The 13,646-nt window shown below is 39.1% G+C and overlaps 1 protein-coding gene across 4 annotated transcripts in view; it reads right to left on the bottom strand.

The window, feature by feature from the left end:
* Positions 1–4,700: 4,700 nt before the first annotated feature.
* S (EGF receptor activation regulator Star) overlaps positions 4,701–13,646 on the bottom strand; it is a 137,634-nt gene continuing 128,688 nt past the window's right edge. For 3 of the 4 annotated variants that reach the window (XM_067150770.2, XM_067150769.2, XM_067150771.2), the window contains one exon: positions 4,995–7,921. In XM_067150770.2, coding sequence (XP_067006871.2) covers positions 7,745–7,921 — 177 coding nt within the window. In that variant the 3' untranslated portion in view covers positions 4,995–7,744. The other variant, XM_067150772.2, reaches the window with a different exon arrangement.

Below are 13,646 nucleotides of genomic sequence, written 5' to 3'. Positions count from 1 at the left end.
TGTGCACTAACCAATAGTAATTGATGAACCGTATGTTAATTGATATTGCACTTACCTATACTGACGTTATTAGCCAAGAAAGTTATCTTCGTACAGTGACAATGAGCACAAAATCACAAAATCTCACCCCACAAGTACACTTCTTAAGTAACCACCTCAAAATGGCGACCACATGCTTCCATCACAACAAGCTTGTAAGCACTTTCTGAAGGGTGCTGCAATCTTGCGTCGATTCCCAGAAAGTGACACTGTCTGATATTGCACGCCGTCCGGTACTGCCAGATCTTCCCCCACTTCTATTAAATTGTAATACATGTGTAATTGTTCCTTTGATGAAATTTTTATTGTATAGTATTGAATCAAAATCTAAAAAAAACTCTTATTATCACACTTAAGTTTGTAAACTGTTACCTCTCTGTTGCAATTTGCTCAGAATTTTGTAGATTTTTTTTTCACTTTTATGTACACCCCCCATCGCATTATGCCACAATCCAGGGTACTTTTTGTTGTCTGTGCATCTTTTTACCCCCTCAATTCTAATTCGCAATCACCCCTACTGCTTAAAAACGCATATCTATGAATGGGATTCGTCACAGAAACCCCTGTGGGTGGGGGGCGGTATAGTAATACCCACGGTATCCCCTGCCTGTCGTAAGAGGCGACTAAAAGTGGCTTTTAACTTGGGAGCATGGGTTGGCGACCACGAGACCCTCAGCTGAGTCATGATATTGCCAAGCTCCTCACTTTCATCTATCCTATCCAACCTCCCTCGGTCAACTCTTGTTCTTATCGAACCCCGATGGTATTACAGCACTCGAGGCCTAGGGCGTTTTTTAGTTTTACGCCCTTCGTGGCCCTTGTCTTCCTTTGGCTGATACCTTCATTTTTTGAAGTGTCCGATTCCTTCCATTTTTTCTCTTTGATCAGTGTTGTATAGGGGATGGTTGCCTAGTTGTACTTCCTCTGAAAAAAATAATCACCACCACCACCAGTTGTCACAGAACACCTCTGATTTGGTCTGCACCACAAGAAGCTACCCTGCTGACAACAACTGCAAGGTATCCAGGCGGGTGTACGTCCTATCTACAGTTATTAACAAATTATAATACAAGGCTTATTCAGCTAAGATGTTCACCTGAAATAACTCTTGAACCGTTTAATATACTGACATTCTGTTTTCACTTTCGTTAATGGTATTAAGGGGCACATAGTTCAACATGCAGTACTTTTCCAGGCTTTTGACAAAATTTATCGGCTCACATGTTTCCATATGAAAACGTTATTTCACATAATAACTGCTTATGGTATACTATAACGTTTACACTCGTAGTTACAGGGACGTGGCACAGATTGCAACACAGGAGAAATGATCTCGAGATCCGTGACGTCAGTCTCGAGAGTATTGAGCGAGAGCGTTGCCGATCACTAGTTTGCATGCACACTCAGAGATTGCAGCAGGGTTCACTTACTTGAGAGGTATCGTAAGATTCTAGAAATTTTGGCTGCCGACCTCAAGAGTCTCCAGTGAGATGAATCACCACTTCTTTTGAAGGAAGACTGCAAATGTGCCTTGCAATTTTCTTGACGTTTTAAATGAACCTTGGACATAGAGATTTCATTAGTAACTGGCAGTTTGTAAAGCAAAGAAAGGAAATATGGAAAACTGGAGAACACTGCCCAGTACCAAGAAAGTTTGCAAACTGCATTCACGCATACAAAGAAAGCTCGAGAGTAAAGGAGAAACAATGGAAGGTCTCATTGAAAAAAATATGAAATATGTTGTGCAGAAATGTAATAGGCCTACAAGTTTTATACATGACATGCAAAACAAGCAGTAGAGGTACTTTTTTTGCACCTGAAAGCAGACTCATGCTTTACGAAGTAGATTTTACAAGGGAGATGGGCAGTTTCTTTCTTCTTTACCAGCTGAGCCATGGGTATTTCTTTCATTTTGAGATTGTACAATTTCTCCTAAGTAGTTTGCATAGGATATGAAAAAGTCGAAATACTTATATATCTTGGCTGCAGATACAAGTTTTGCATTTCTTCGTCATATTTAATTTGGAGAACATAAGCCTAATTTTAACTGTCATATCTAGAAAGTTAATGCAAAATTCTGCACGTATTATTTCATATTCTATGATGGGCTGTCTTGCGACCATGATCGGTAAGGCATCAAGTCTCCATGGTCTGACACCGTGGTTAGCCAGTTCGAATCCTGTTGTTCGAAAATGAAATACTCACTAGAATATTGGTTGACAGGGTAGGAGAGGTGGTGGTAAACAATTTCTATTCACTAGATTGCTTACAAGAAATGAATTTCATTATTTAGCCCATAGTGTTGACCACCTTAACAAGTGTTATGGTACTTTTAGGAGAATTCCACCTTTACGATACAAATCACATTTATTCCCTTCAGAATAACATTAGCTTATTGGTACATGTTTTGTCCTCAGAGGGGCATCTTCAACCGCAGTTCAAAAATAGAACAAGGATATATATTATTGTACCTTAAAAGACACTGGATAAGTCTTGTTAACTTGTCCTGTCCGTGTGCTGATTAAAAGTTCAAGCATTGTCACCTTGAATGTGCATGCATTTTGAATTAAATGGCCAAGAAACACCATTATAACCATACATCCCCTCATATCATACACTTTAAGACATGAAAATACACTCTTTTGTAATATCTGAAGCCATCACTTTTCAGTTTCAACTCAGTTAATGTATAACTCTCTTCATTCTGCCGAAGCTTAACTCTGAGTAAAGAAATTTACACCTGCAGGTGTAATACTGTTAACATATGTTTTTTCTTTCAGGTAGTTTTCTGCAAATTGAAGAGCCTAACAGTTATTTAAGAAAAATGAAAATACACTGGCGTTAAGTTGATACATACCATACAAGTTAGTTTAAGTTAAAATCTTAATGTGTTTTACAGTTGTCTGGAAAAGATCTTGAAAGAAATAAGTTCAACTTTCTTTCTGCTGAAGGCTGTAGTTCTGTTATATTGTGGTGTTCATGAGGAGGAACTTCTCTTAAAAGTTTTTTCAGACTGAATTCTTTGCTTGGTTTCAAAAAATGTTAAAATTATAAGGAGTATCCTTGCCAGTCTTATGTTATTCTGGTCAGCCTATGCACTGCCTTGAGTAGAACTGATATTTTATGTGTTATCAACTTAACACCAGTGTATTTTCATATCTAAAGGGTATATGGAGGGGATGTATGGTTATAATGGTGTTTCTTGACCAATCTTGCACATTTTAATCGGTACATGGACAGGACAAGTTAACAAAACTTATTCAGTGTCTTTTTAAAAGTATAATATTGTTCTATTTTTGTTTTTGAACTGTGACAGAACATGTCCCTATGAGGATGAAACACGTGCCAATAGCTAATGTTATTCTGAAGAGAATAAATGTGATTTGTATTGTAAAGGTGAAATTCTCCTAAAAGTACCATAACACTAAATTGCTTGGCAAAAGCCTGGATACTATTACGAACTTCTCCACAGCGTTCATACGGAGTGAGTGCATGTCACTGATTATGGTAATTTATCCATTGGATGGGGACGTAAAGCCTTGAGCAGACCACTTGGTGCTATTTGACAAGAGAAGGCTATGTGTCGGCACCAGGTTTCACCCTCTCCATCATTCATCATGTTATACATTTCATCTCATTAATTCTTCTGGTGAGGCTGACATCAGGATGGGCATCCAGACATAAAAACTTGCTACGAAGATACATCTCACTTCATACCCAACCCCACAGAGAAAAGGGACAAGTGTTGGACGCACACATTCTAGTGATGGGGTGTCCAAGACTTTTGAAAGGACTTGTTGCTCGCGAGAGGTGTTGGGAGATGTATAGAGTGTTGTCCTTGTATTGTGCAGCAAACAGCATGTAGTATGTCTACAGCTACGTGGAGCTGAATGCTGTTTGTGCCATATACGTGAGTAGTCAACCATGGGTCTTCTTTATTCTGTAAATACATGCCAACAAGTGACTAGGTTGCTCAATTTAAGGCTAGCCAGTAAACCAGTGATTTATGTCTTAAAACTCTTGGCCTATAGACATTGTACTAATTATGTCATAACTAAGGGCTGTATTTGGTGATATTAACGATATCCATGATTCGTTTGTTTTAAACCATTCAGGGTACTTGGCTTGAATTCTTGATATGATTTTTGGGTTTGCTGATGCTGCAAAATGAGATCATCATGGTGAAATGGGGCATACACAGTGCATTTCACAAAGTACATATCTATATTAGCATTGTAATGTCAAAGAAAGCAAATCTCGAATGTTCGATGATTTCTTTTTACTGAATAATAATAATGTTATTTGTTTTACGTCCCACTAACTACTTTTTAAGGTCTTCGGAGATGCCGAGGTGCCAGAATTTAGTCCCACAGGAGTTCTTTAACGTGCCAGTAAATCTACCGACACGGGGCTGTCGTATTTGAGCACCTTCAAATACCACCGGACTGAGCCAGGATTGAACCTGCCAAGTTGGGGTTAGAAGGCCAGCGTCTTAACTGTCTGAGCCACTCAGCCCGGCTCTTTTTACTGAAATCGAGAAGAGTGTAGAATTTGCTTGGTTTAGATACTATGTTTTATGTAACATACTGAGGTACTGGTACCATATATTGCATGGTTGTATGTTGTTCAATAACAATTCAGAACTTAGGCAGTGTGTTTTCGATATTTATTGGCATACATGTTATGATAGTGATCAGTTGTCAATACGGACCATAATGAAATTCATAACTTATGTTATGATGGTGTTTCCATATAAAGACATTATTTCATGCAGTAACTGCTGGTGATACAGTAACTATCAAGCATCAGGCTCCCCTCCACTCATTGTTACTGGAACATTTACAAATTGCAGCACAGGAAAATCAGTCTCAAAAACTTCAAGATCCGTGATGGTAGTCTCAAGCGAGATCATTACCCATCCCTTCCATATTCTCACAGCTTCATAGGACCTAAGAGTACAAAATCAATAACAAAGTTATTTGTTTAATGTTCCCTTCAATTATTATTGATTTTGAGAGGAACACAATATCATTTTAATAATGACCATGAACTGGCATTTAACATTAATACAGGGCAGTATGCCATTAATTAAACCTTTTCAACATTAAAGATTTTGTGTTTCATAAAATTTCTTTTTTACAAGTGTTGGCTTACTTCTGTTCATTTTTTTCCCCCCTTCTTCTTTTGCACAATTCTATCACAAATAGTGGAGACCAAAACATGAACTTACTCATCACATACAGGGGCTACTGTATATGAATGTGGGATCTCCATCACCAAAATTCCTTCCTGACATTCAGTGTTGATTCAGAAACTCTAAATAAGTAGTTGTCATTCACCACTCCAGAGTAAGCTATCGAAATCCAGCTTTCTCCAAACACTACAGAACAAGATCAAATACACTGTGAAAATTAGATAAAGGACATGCACAGCCTGTTGAATGTTTCAACTTCTTTGATGACTCCTAACATAAGATTTTGTGTAGAAACAATATTGGGGTAAGCATGCTTATCTTTAGTTTTAAAAACCCCAGAAACATTGCTGACAGAGAAGAATATTGCTTATTGGCAGGCATATTGTGAGAATGATGTTTAAAAATTTGCTTGATCCTAACCACAGAGGAATGAAGAAATAGATTTATATTTCTTTCACAGATGTGACTTCAGAGTAACTTTATTCAAAACCTAATAAGTAAAACACTAACATTCAAACATCTGAACCACTAAACTTAAACCCAGTCAAAGGACCATATAAGAAATGAAGTTAATAATGGCTGGTAGAATTTTCAGTTTCAGAAAAAATAGAAGTCCATGTGGTTGATGGCCAGAACACTGTCAAAGGCTCTTATTACTGGAAAAAATTAGCCCGCCTCATGGCCAAGATTGTTAAGCCTCAAGTCTAAATGATCTGACACCACGGTTAGCTGGTTCCGAGTCCTGTTGGTGGAAAACATTTTCACAATCAGAATGTTGGCCAGCAGGGTAGGTGAGATGGTGGTATACAATTTCTGATCACTGGACTGTGTGCCAAACACCTGTGTTCTATTCCATACCTCTCTGCAGTATACATGGAGTGAAGACACATGACACTGTTGATGGCGATTCGTCTGTTGGGTGGGTAAGTTAAGCCTTGAGCAGACCCTTTGGTGTTATTCGACATATACACTATGTGCTGATGCCTGGTTATACCTCTCCTTACCTCACTATCAAGACCTGCACCAGGCCTCTCCAGAGGCCACACATCATCATTCCCATTATATGAACAGAAATTCCAAAATGGGCTTCCCCCAACTTTTGGTAAAGTTTCCATGCAGGATGGTGTAAATACATACAACAAAAGAGTGATGAATTACATAATTAGAAAAACATTCTATTACTCAGCAGAGGTATTATCTACAATTCCTCCACTCTTCTGGTTTATTCTGATTTAAAAAATGAGGATTAAGTTATGGCCATTATTTTGACACCCTTCAGGAGATAGAGCCAGAATTATAAGCAGTGTTTGCCACCACCACAAAACATGACTTCAAAGAAGCATTCATAAATAGCAAACCAGGGGATTGGTGTCAGCAAGTGGGAGGGTATAATTTTTTAAGGGTAATGGTAGTCGCTACACTCTATGGCAAGTTGTATAGCATCAGCCAGGAAAATTATGGATATACCTCATATCAACCATAAGCTCATAACCTGAAATTACTTAATAGCTTCATTATTCTTCATATATTTATAAAAGTTATGAAATAGAACCAATGTCTGTAGTCTATTCTCCATCTTCAGTCTACCAATTTCGTATTAAGAACTCTTATTGCTTCCATTTTCTCTTGCCAGAAATAGCTAAAAACATATCAAAATTAAGCAGAACTTTATTCCCTTATCTAGTAATGTTATCTGAGTATAGGCTATTATACTTGTTTGGTGGTGAAAAGATCAACCATCATTGTTTATAAATGATGGTGCCCAGGGTATGCTTGATTACTATTTGTCCTTTCTTTCTTCAGGGAGTTTTCTTCTGTGTAAGTGATTTTAGATCATTAAATATCCAGTTATGGAAAAGTGAAAGTTGTGCATGCTAGATTTAATAATTAGTTTTTACTTCTAAATTTGAAGGGGTATTGCATTTATTATCTCTTATCTATCACTTTTTGTGATATTTATTACCTAACAAACAGAAATACAGTAATTTTCTCTGTGAGAAAAAGACACACAGTCTGCATAAGCCTGACTGAATAATATGGAAGTATGAAAATGAAACAAATTCTTAAATGGTTGATACGAGTATTTCAAAAAATACTATGATCATTATAGCAATATAGCTATTATTACATGAATCAAATTTCATCCAAAATAATATATATATTTCCTCTTCCCTATGAAATCCAATAATGGCTTTGATTGGTAATAAAATCAAGGAAAATCTAAATCAGAAATGTCCTCGATGGCAAACAACTGCATTAAAGTTCAGTTACACAGAGTACTGTATTTATTTTCCTATGGTATTTATCCATGTTGGGAGATAAAAAGCAATGATTGTACAGTATGCAAGATCTAAGCCAGTTTGAAATGAGTCACCTTAACAAAGCCTTGAGATTCACATGTCAAACACTGAGAAAGATTCATACTCAAACACAAAACAGAAAATGTCTCTCACTCTTCTTTTGAAACTCTTTTGCAGAGAAGAGTTCTCTTGTAGTAAAAATGTAAACTATTTATAAAAGGACATTCACATTTTCTTTCTTGAAGATATAACAGGTGTTCATTACCTCTACTAGTTTGTAACTTCGAGCAACCATGAATGCCACCAAGGCAGAGTCTTCATTCAGCCTATGTCGATCTACGCTGATTATTTCAATTCTTACCTGATCAAAGGGTAGTGTTTTCAGCACCTGGAATAGTATCAGTAATACATCTTAAAAGCACTTAAAATTTTTCACTGGGTAGAGTTTATTTATTTTGATTCAATACTGATAATATATTGCTAATGTATTTCAATACGAACATCAGTACACGCTGCAGTGTATGATCAAAAGTTTCCTGAATTCCAAATTACACAATACAGAGTTTTTTAGGACAGAAGTAATAAAAAATAGCAAAGAGTAAATAGGAACAAACACCTAGAAAGACTGAAAAACATACTACCTCCCACCTGAACATTTTGAAAAATACGAGGCGTGTTTTTAAAGTAAGTACTGTTTTGAAATAAATGAAAAATACACGGAGATTTTTTAACAATTTTATTTTTATATGAAAGCCTGTACATTACTCTACTTTTCAACATAATTCCCACCAATATTGAGGTACTTGTGATATCGTACAACGAGCTTTTGCATACCATCCTCATAGAAGTTGGCCGCCTGATTTTTCAGCCACTGCAAAACGGCCATCTTGACACCATCATCGTCGTCGTAAAGCGTCTGTTTTCTCTCACTGCTCGGTCAACTGCCTGCACCAAATAATCACTAATGACTGAAGGTCGCCCACTCCGTTCTTCATCATGCACATCTTTGCGGCTACCTTTAAATGCTCAAACTCATTTCCTAACCATTCCATCGCTCATAATGTTTGGTCCGAAAACTGCACAGATCTCACGATGAATACTGATAGCTTTCAAACCTTTTGCACTCAGAAAACGAATAACAGACCGGACTTCACAGTCCGATCTCTCGAACGGCAAGGTCATTTCAAATGCTTGCCAATAAACGTACACAAGGGCGACTATTGCCGTAATGGCGTCTCATTCTTGCCAATAGATGCAGGTACACAGTGCGCATGCATGGAATGCCGACCGCAGCGCTGCATCGGCAGAATATCAAAACCATACTTACTTAAAAAACATGCCTCGTAACATAAAAATCAAAATACACTGCCTGACAAAAAAATTGAAGCAGCCAGAAGATGAGGAGGGAACTAAATGAAACTTCATATGTTGCGAAGATATATGATGTTATTTCAATGATTTCAAAAAAGAGTCCAATTTACAAAGAACTTTACAGTACGAGCCCACTTATCAGTATGACATTGCACCCCTTCTGGTCTGGATGCATGCACTGATTTGGTTGGGAAGGGCGTCAAAGCCGTTGTGCCCTCTCCTGAGGCAAATTGGCCCACAACTGTTGTAACAGGTCCTTGATATCCTGGATACTGGCATTGGGACGGAGTTGATGTCCCAGCTGGTTCCACACGTTCTACTGGGGACAGATCTGGGGATCTTGTAGCCACGGGAGTACCTCAACATCATGCAGACAGTTCATAGAGACCTGTGTCGTGTGTGGATGAGCATTGTTCTGTTGAAAAATTGCATCACAATAGTGTCACTTGAGAGGTAACACATGAGGATGCAGGATGTCCGTGATGTACCGTTGTGCCGTCAAAGTTCCCTCAATCACTACCAGCCATGACCTGAAATCATACCCGATGGCTCCTCACACCATGACGCCAGGAGTAACACCGCTGTGCCTCTCCAAAACATTGGAAGAATGGGACCTTGCAGACGATGGGCATCCGCGGCACTGCAGCATTGCGATTCATTGCTAAACACAGTGCGATGCCATTCATCAGCAGTTGATGCTTCCCAGTTACAGCACCACTCTAAACGCAGCTGTTTGTGTTGAGGTGTCAATGGCAACCTACACGTGGGACGGCAATTCCCTAGTCCAGCTGCTGCTAATCTCTGACCAATGGTGCAGGATGACACAATGTTTCAGGGAGTCCATTACTTGTTCTTGGATGGCAGGTGCAGATGTGAAGAGGTTACGATGCGCTTGGTGCACAATATGGCCATACTCCCTTGTGGTGGTCAGATGTGTTCGACCGGAACCTTGACGATGAGTATGCCTGCCCTCACGTTCCCATGCAGTCCAACATCAGACCACTGTCACATCCGAATGCCCCATAAATCTGGATATTGCACGATTTGACCAGCCAGCCACATAGAGACTCACAATGAGGCCCCTTTCAAACTCTGTCGGGTGTTGATAACGCTGTCTCACATGAGTACTAGTGGGACGTAAAGCAAATGCATAAGAACACAGCATATCCGTGCTCTTCACAGTGATCACTTAACATATGATGCTGTTTAGGCCCTTATATACCCCACTAGGCATGGTAACAACACACGCACTCTGGTGGTCGTTCTACCTGTCACAGAGAATTACAACTCTTAGTCATTTACATACCCGCCACTAGTGTGTACCTGTATTATGTTACATTGACATCCGACCATTTATTCTGGGGGCTTCCATTGTTTTGTCAGGCAGTGTAAAATCAGAATCATGAAAAGTACAGGTGATGATGCAGGATGCTTAGGAATAATAATAATATTATTATTTGTTTTTACGTCCCTCTAGCTACCTTTTTTGGCGGTTTTCGGAGGTGCGGAGGTGTCAGAATTATGTCCTGCAAGAGTTCTTTTATGTGCCAACACGAGGCTGACGTATTTGAGCACCTTCAAATACCACCAGACTGAGCCAGGACCAAACCTGCCAAGTTGGGGTCAGAAGGCCAGCACCTCAACCGTCTGAGCCCCTCAGCCTGGCAATGCTTAGAGAGTCCGTGATTACACTGACTGTAATGCCTTCCTCAACGCTATGCCTAATTCTGCATTCCTTCAAGGCATTTCAAGTGTACTGGTCATACTACATCTGCTACCAAATAGCAGCTCCCTGACAGACCAATACTGTGGTTGTATGTTGTAGTGCTGGCTGAGGTGGGGGATACACGGTTCATAAATGTCTCTTTTCTCAGTGTGGCCTGATCTGTATACTTTTCAAAGCTTGTCATATGGTCTAGCACCACAGATGTTGATGGCAACAATGTCAGCTCTTCTTGTAGATCTGTTGGAAGACACGCAGTGAACTACTTCATAAATTTGCCACTTCAGTTTGCGTAATGCACTTGCTATAGATGATCTGACTTTACAGTGTCTGTTGTTTCTCTCCAGTGCTCTTCAGAAAGATCCTCAGCATGTATGCACGAATTTCGGTCACACCATAGCCTGGATGGCGCAGCAGGTTGTACCATAGTATCTACCGAGGGAGTTGGCCAAGCGGTTAGGAGCGTACAGCTTTGAGCTAATACACCACTGAAAAACACGGGTAAAGATCTATGTCCACTATGAGTTTGCATTCGGGAGATAGTAGGTTCGAACCCTACTCTCAGGAGCCCCGAAGATGGTTTTCCATGGTTTCCTATTTTCACACCAGGTAAATGCTCTTCCTTAATTAAGGCCACAGCCGCTTCCTTGTCACTCCTATCCCATCGTCACCATAAGACCTATCTGTTGGTGCAGTGTAATAAAAAACATCTCTAGTATCTACCAGGGACTACACAAACCACCAAGGTGGGTTTTTTTTGCTAGTTGCTTTACGTCGCACCGACACAGATAGGTCTTATGGCGACGATGGGACAGGAAAGGGCTAGGAGTGGGAAGGAAGCGGCCGTGGCCTTAATTAAGGTACAGCCCCAGAATTTGCCTGGTGTGAAAATGGGAAACCATGGAAAACCATTTTCAGGGCTGCCGACAGTGGGGTTCGAACCTACTATCTTCCGAATACTGGGCCAAGGTGTTTGCAGACGTTTTAAGTGCATTCATACTCTCCAAGGAGGAAAGAACTTTGTGATTACTCTTATTTAGTTTATTTTCTGGGTTGAACCACGTTGTTTTCTGTACATTATGTACAGTTTGCCGACATTTCGAATACACTGCAGTATTCTTTGTCAAGGCGACTGAAATACCCCTACTCGATCCGAGGTAATCAGTCTCTCAGGCAGCAATCAGGATCATAATCACAAGCAATGTACAGAAAACAACACGGTTCAACCCGGAAAATAAACTAAATAAGTCTACACACCGTGGAAGCTTCACCTCTTGATGATTACTCATCCACTAGTAAATTTTATAGTAGTCAGCACACACAGCGACTCCTTTTCCTCTCAACGAGTATGAATACTGGGTGTTGAAGGCCATTTCTCTTAGAACCTTTCTTATTTTACTCTCAGTCCAATGGTTATTGTCAGAGTCATCAATATTTAAGTTACTGAGTACCAAATTCTTCTCGCCTTCTATGTCTTGGACGACATGGAGGTGAACGTTGTTGACATGCAGCAGGTGACTATAGATGTTAAAAATGCTGGAAAGGAGCTTGCCATTTAGCCTGCATGGAGATTCTCTGGAGAGTAAATCATCCCTTCTGGACAATCGTGAGGAAGCCCAACAATTTCTTTAACTGCTCCTCTTAGTAGCTTATGTACATCGTCTAAGAAGCATTTCCTTATCTTTGTTAATGGTGCATATTGCATAGGAAATACTAAATTATACCATCTAAACTGATTGATAATGGAGTGCTTTTGATAATGTTCCACAAAGATGAGCTGTATAATTTATTGATGTTTAGATTTTTCATAAATACGTTAAAGTCGCGTGAAACACAATTTCATCGCAAAAATTTACATTGAAAAATTGGATGCATTTGTCAGGATTTGTTATTAAACACATTATGGTACCATCAACTTCAACCATCAACTTCAGTTGATGTGAGGCATCCAGTTTTTAGGCAAATCAAACTGCTTTTCACTAAATTAATTTTGAGTCCTATTGAACATGAACAGTTTTCTGCAAAGGCTGTTGAGGCAGTTTTCTTTGCTACATATAAGAGCTATGTCTTTCGAAATTACAAGGCTAGACAGTTTGCTTAGGCCATCCACCACAGAAAAACCATGTAATTCAGCATCCTCATGGTCAAAAAGATCTTTATTCCATCTATAGCAATATTGAACGATATTGGTGAGGTAGGGCTACATTGAGGAACACTCCTGTTCGGGATAAATTGCTTCATTTCGCTTTGGTGAGACAACAAGCAAGCAGAACTTCAGTGTAGATGGGATTACTAGTTAGTAGTTTTGCAAATACGTTTCTTAGATTTTCAGGCATATCCACAGTAGCTAATGATCTAGTAATATCATCGTGACTACAGAATTAAATGCTTTAGTTACGTCCAAGAATGCTATGTAGCAGTTCATTTTTACTTTTGCTACTCGCAAACAACTGTTTATGAGGGACATGTTTATGTATGTCCTTGGAGAAGAAACAAAACCTCTCTGATGGCAAAGAAAACAAAACGAACATGTGTAACTATGAAGCATCTTATCCAGAAATTTTGTTATCAGTCTCCAATTCTTTAGATCATGAGGGTCACCACCTTTAACAATAAGAACTCTTCTGCTCTTTTTAAAAACTCTGGAACAAATCCAAAATGAATCATCGCAGATTCTAAGAATGTGGTGAACTTCCCTGCCTTGAGGAGTTTTAAAACTCTTACTGATATTTTATCTGCACCAGGCAATGTGTCTAGAGACATGCTAAAAAAAGGGCTCTATGCACATCTTCCTCAGATATTATTAAAATGATAAGAACTTTACAACCCAGCCTGGGGTGAACAGTTTATGGACATCATCTCATTAGGAAGATTAAATATTTCAGAAAAATATTTAACTTTGTTTATTGGTGCCAGGCAGTTAGGATGTGACTTACTATACTAATATTTTCTAGCTATTATAGAAATTATATTGTGCTACATCATATGCATATTTATGTTTTCTTTTCTGTTTCTCTCA

This window comes from Anabrus simplex, chromosome 7 (assembly GCF_040414725.1).
Source record: "Anabrus simplex isolate iqAnaSimp1 chromosome 7, ASM4041472v1, whole genome shotgun sequence".
Classification (NCBI taxonomy): Eukaryota; Metazoa; Arthropoda; class Insecta; order Orthoptera; family Tettigoniidae; genus Anabrus; species Anabrus simplex.
Note: the sequence above shows the minus strand (reverse complement) of the source record. Positions and strands in the feature narration are given on the sequence as shown.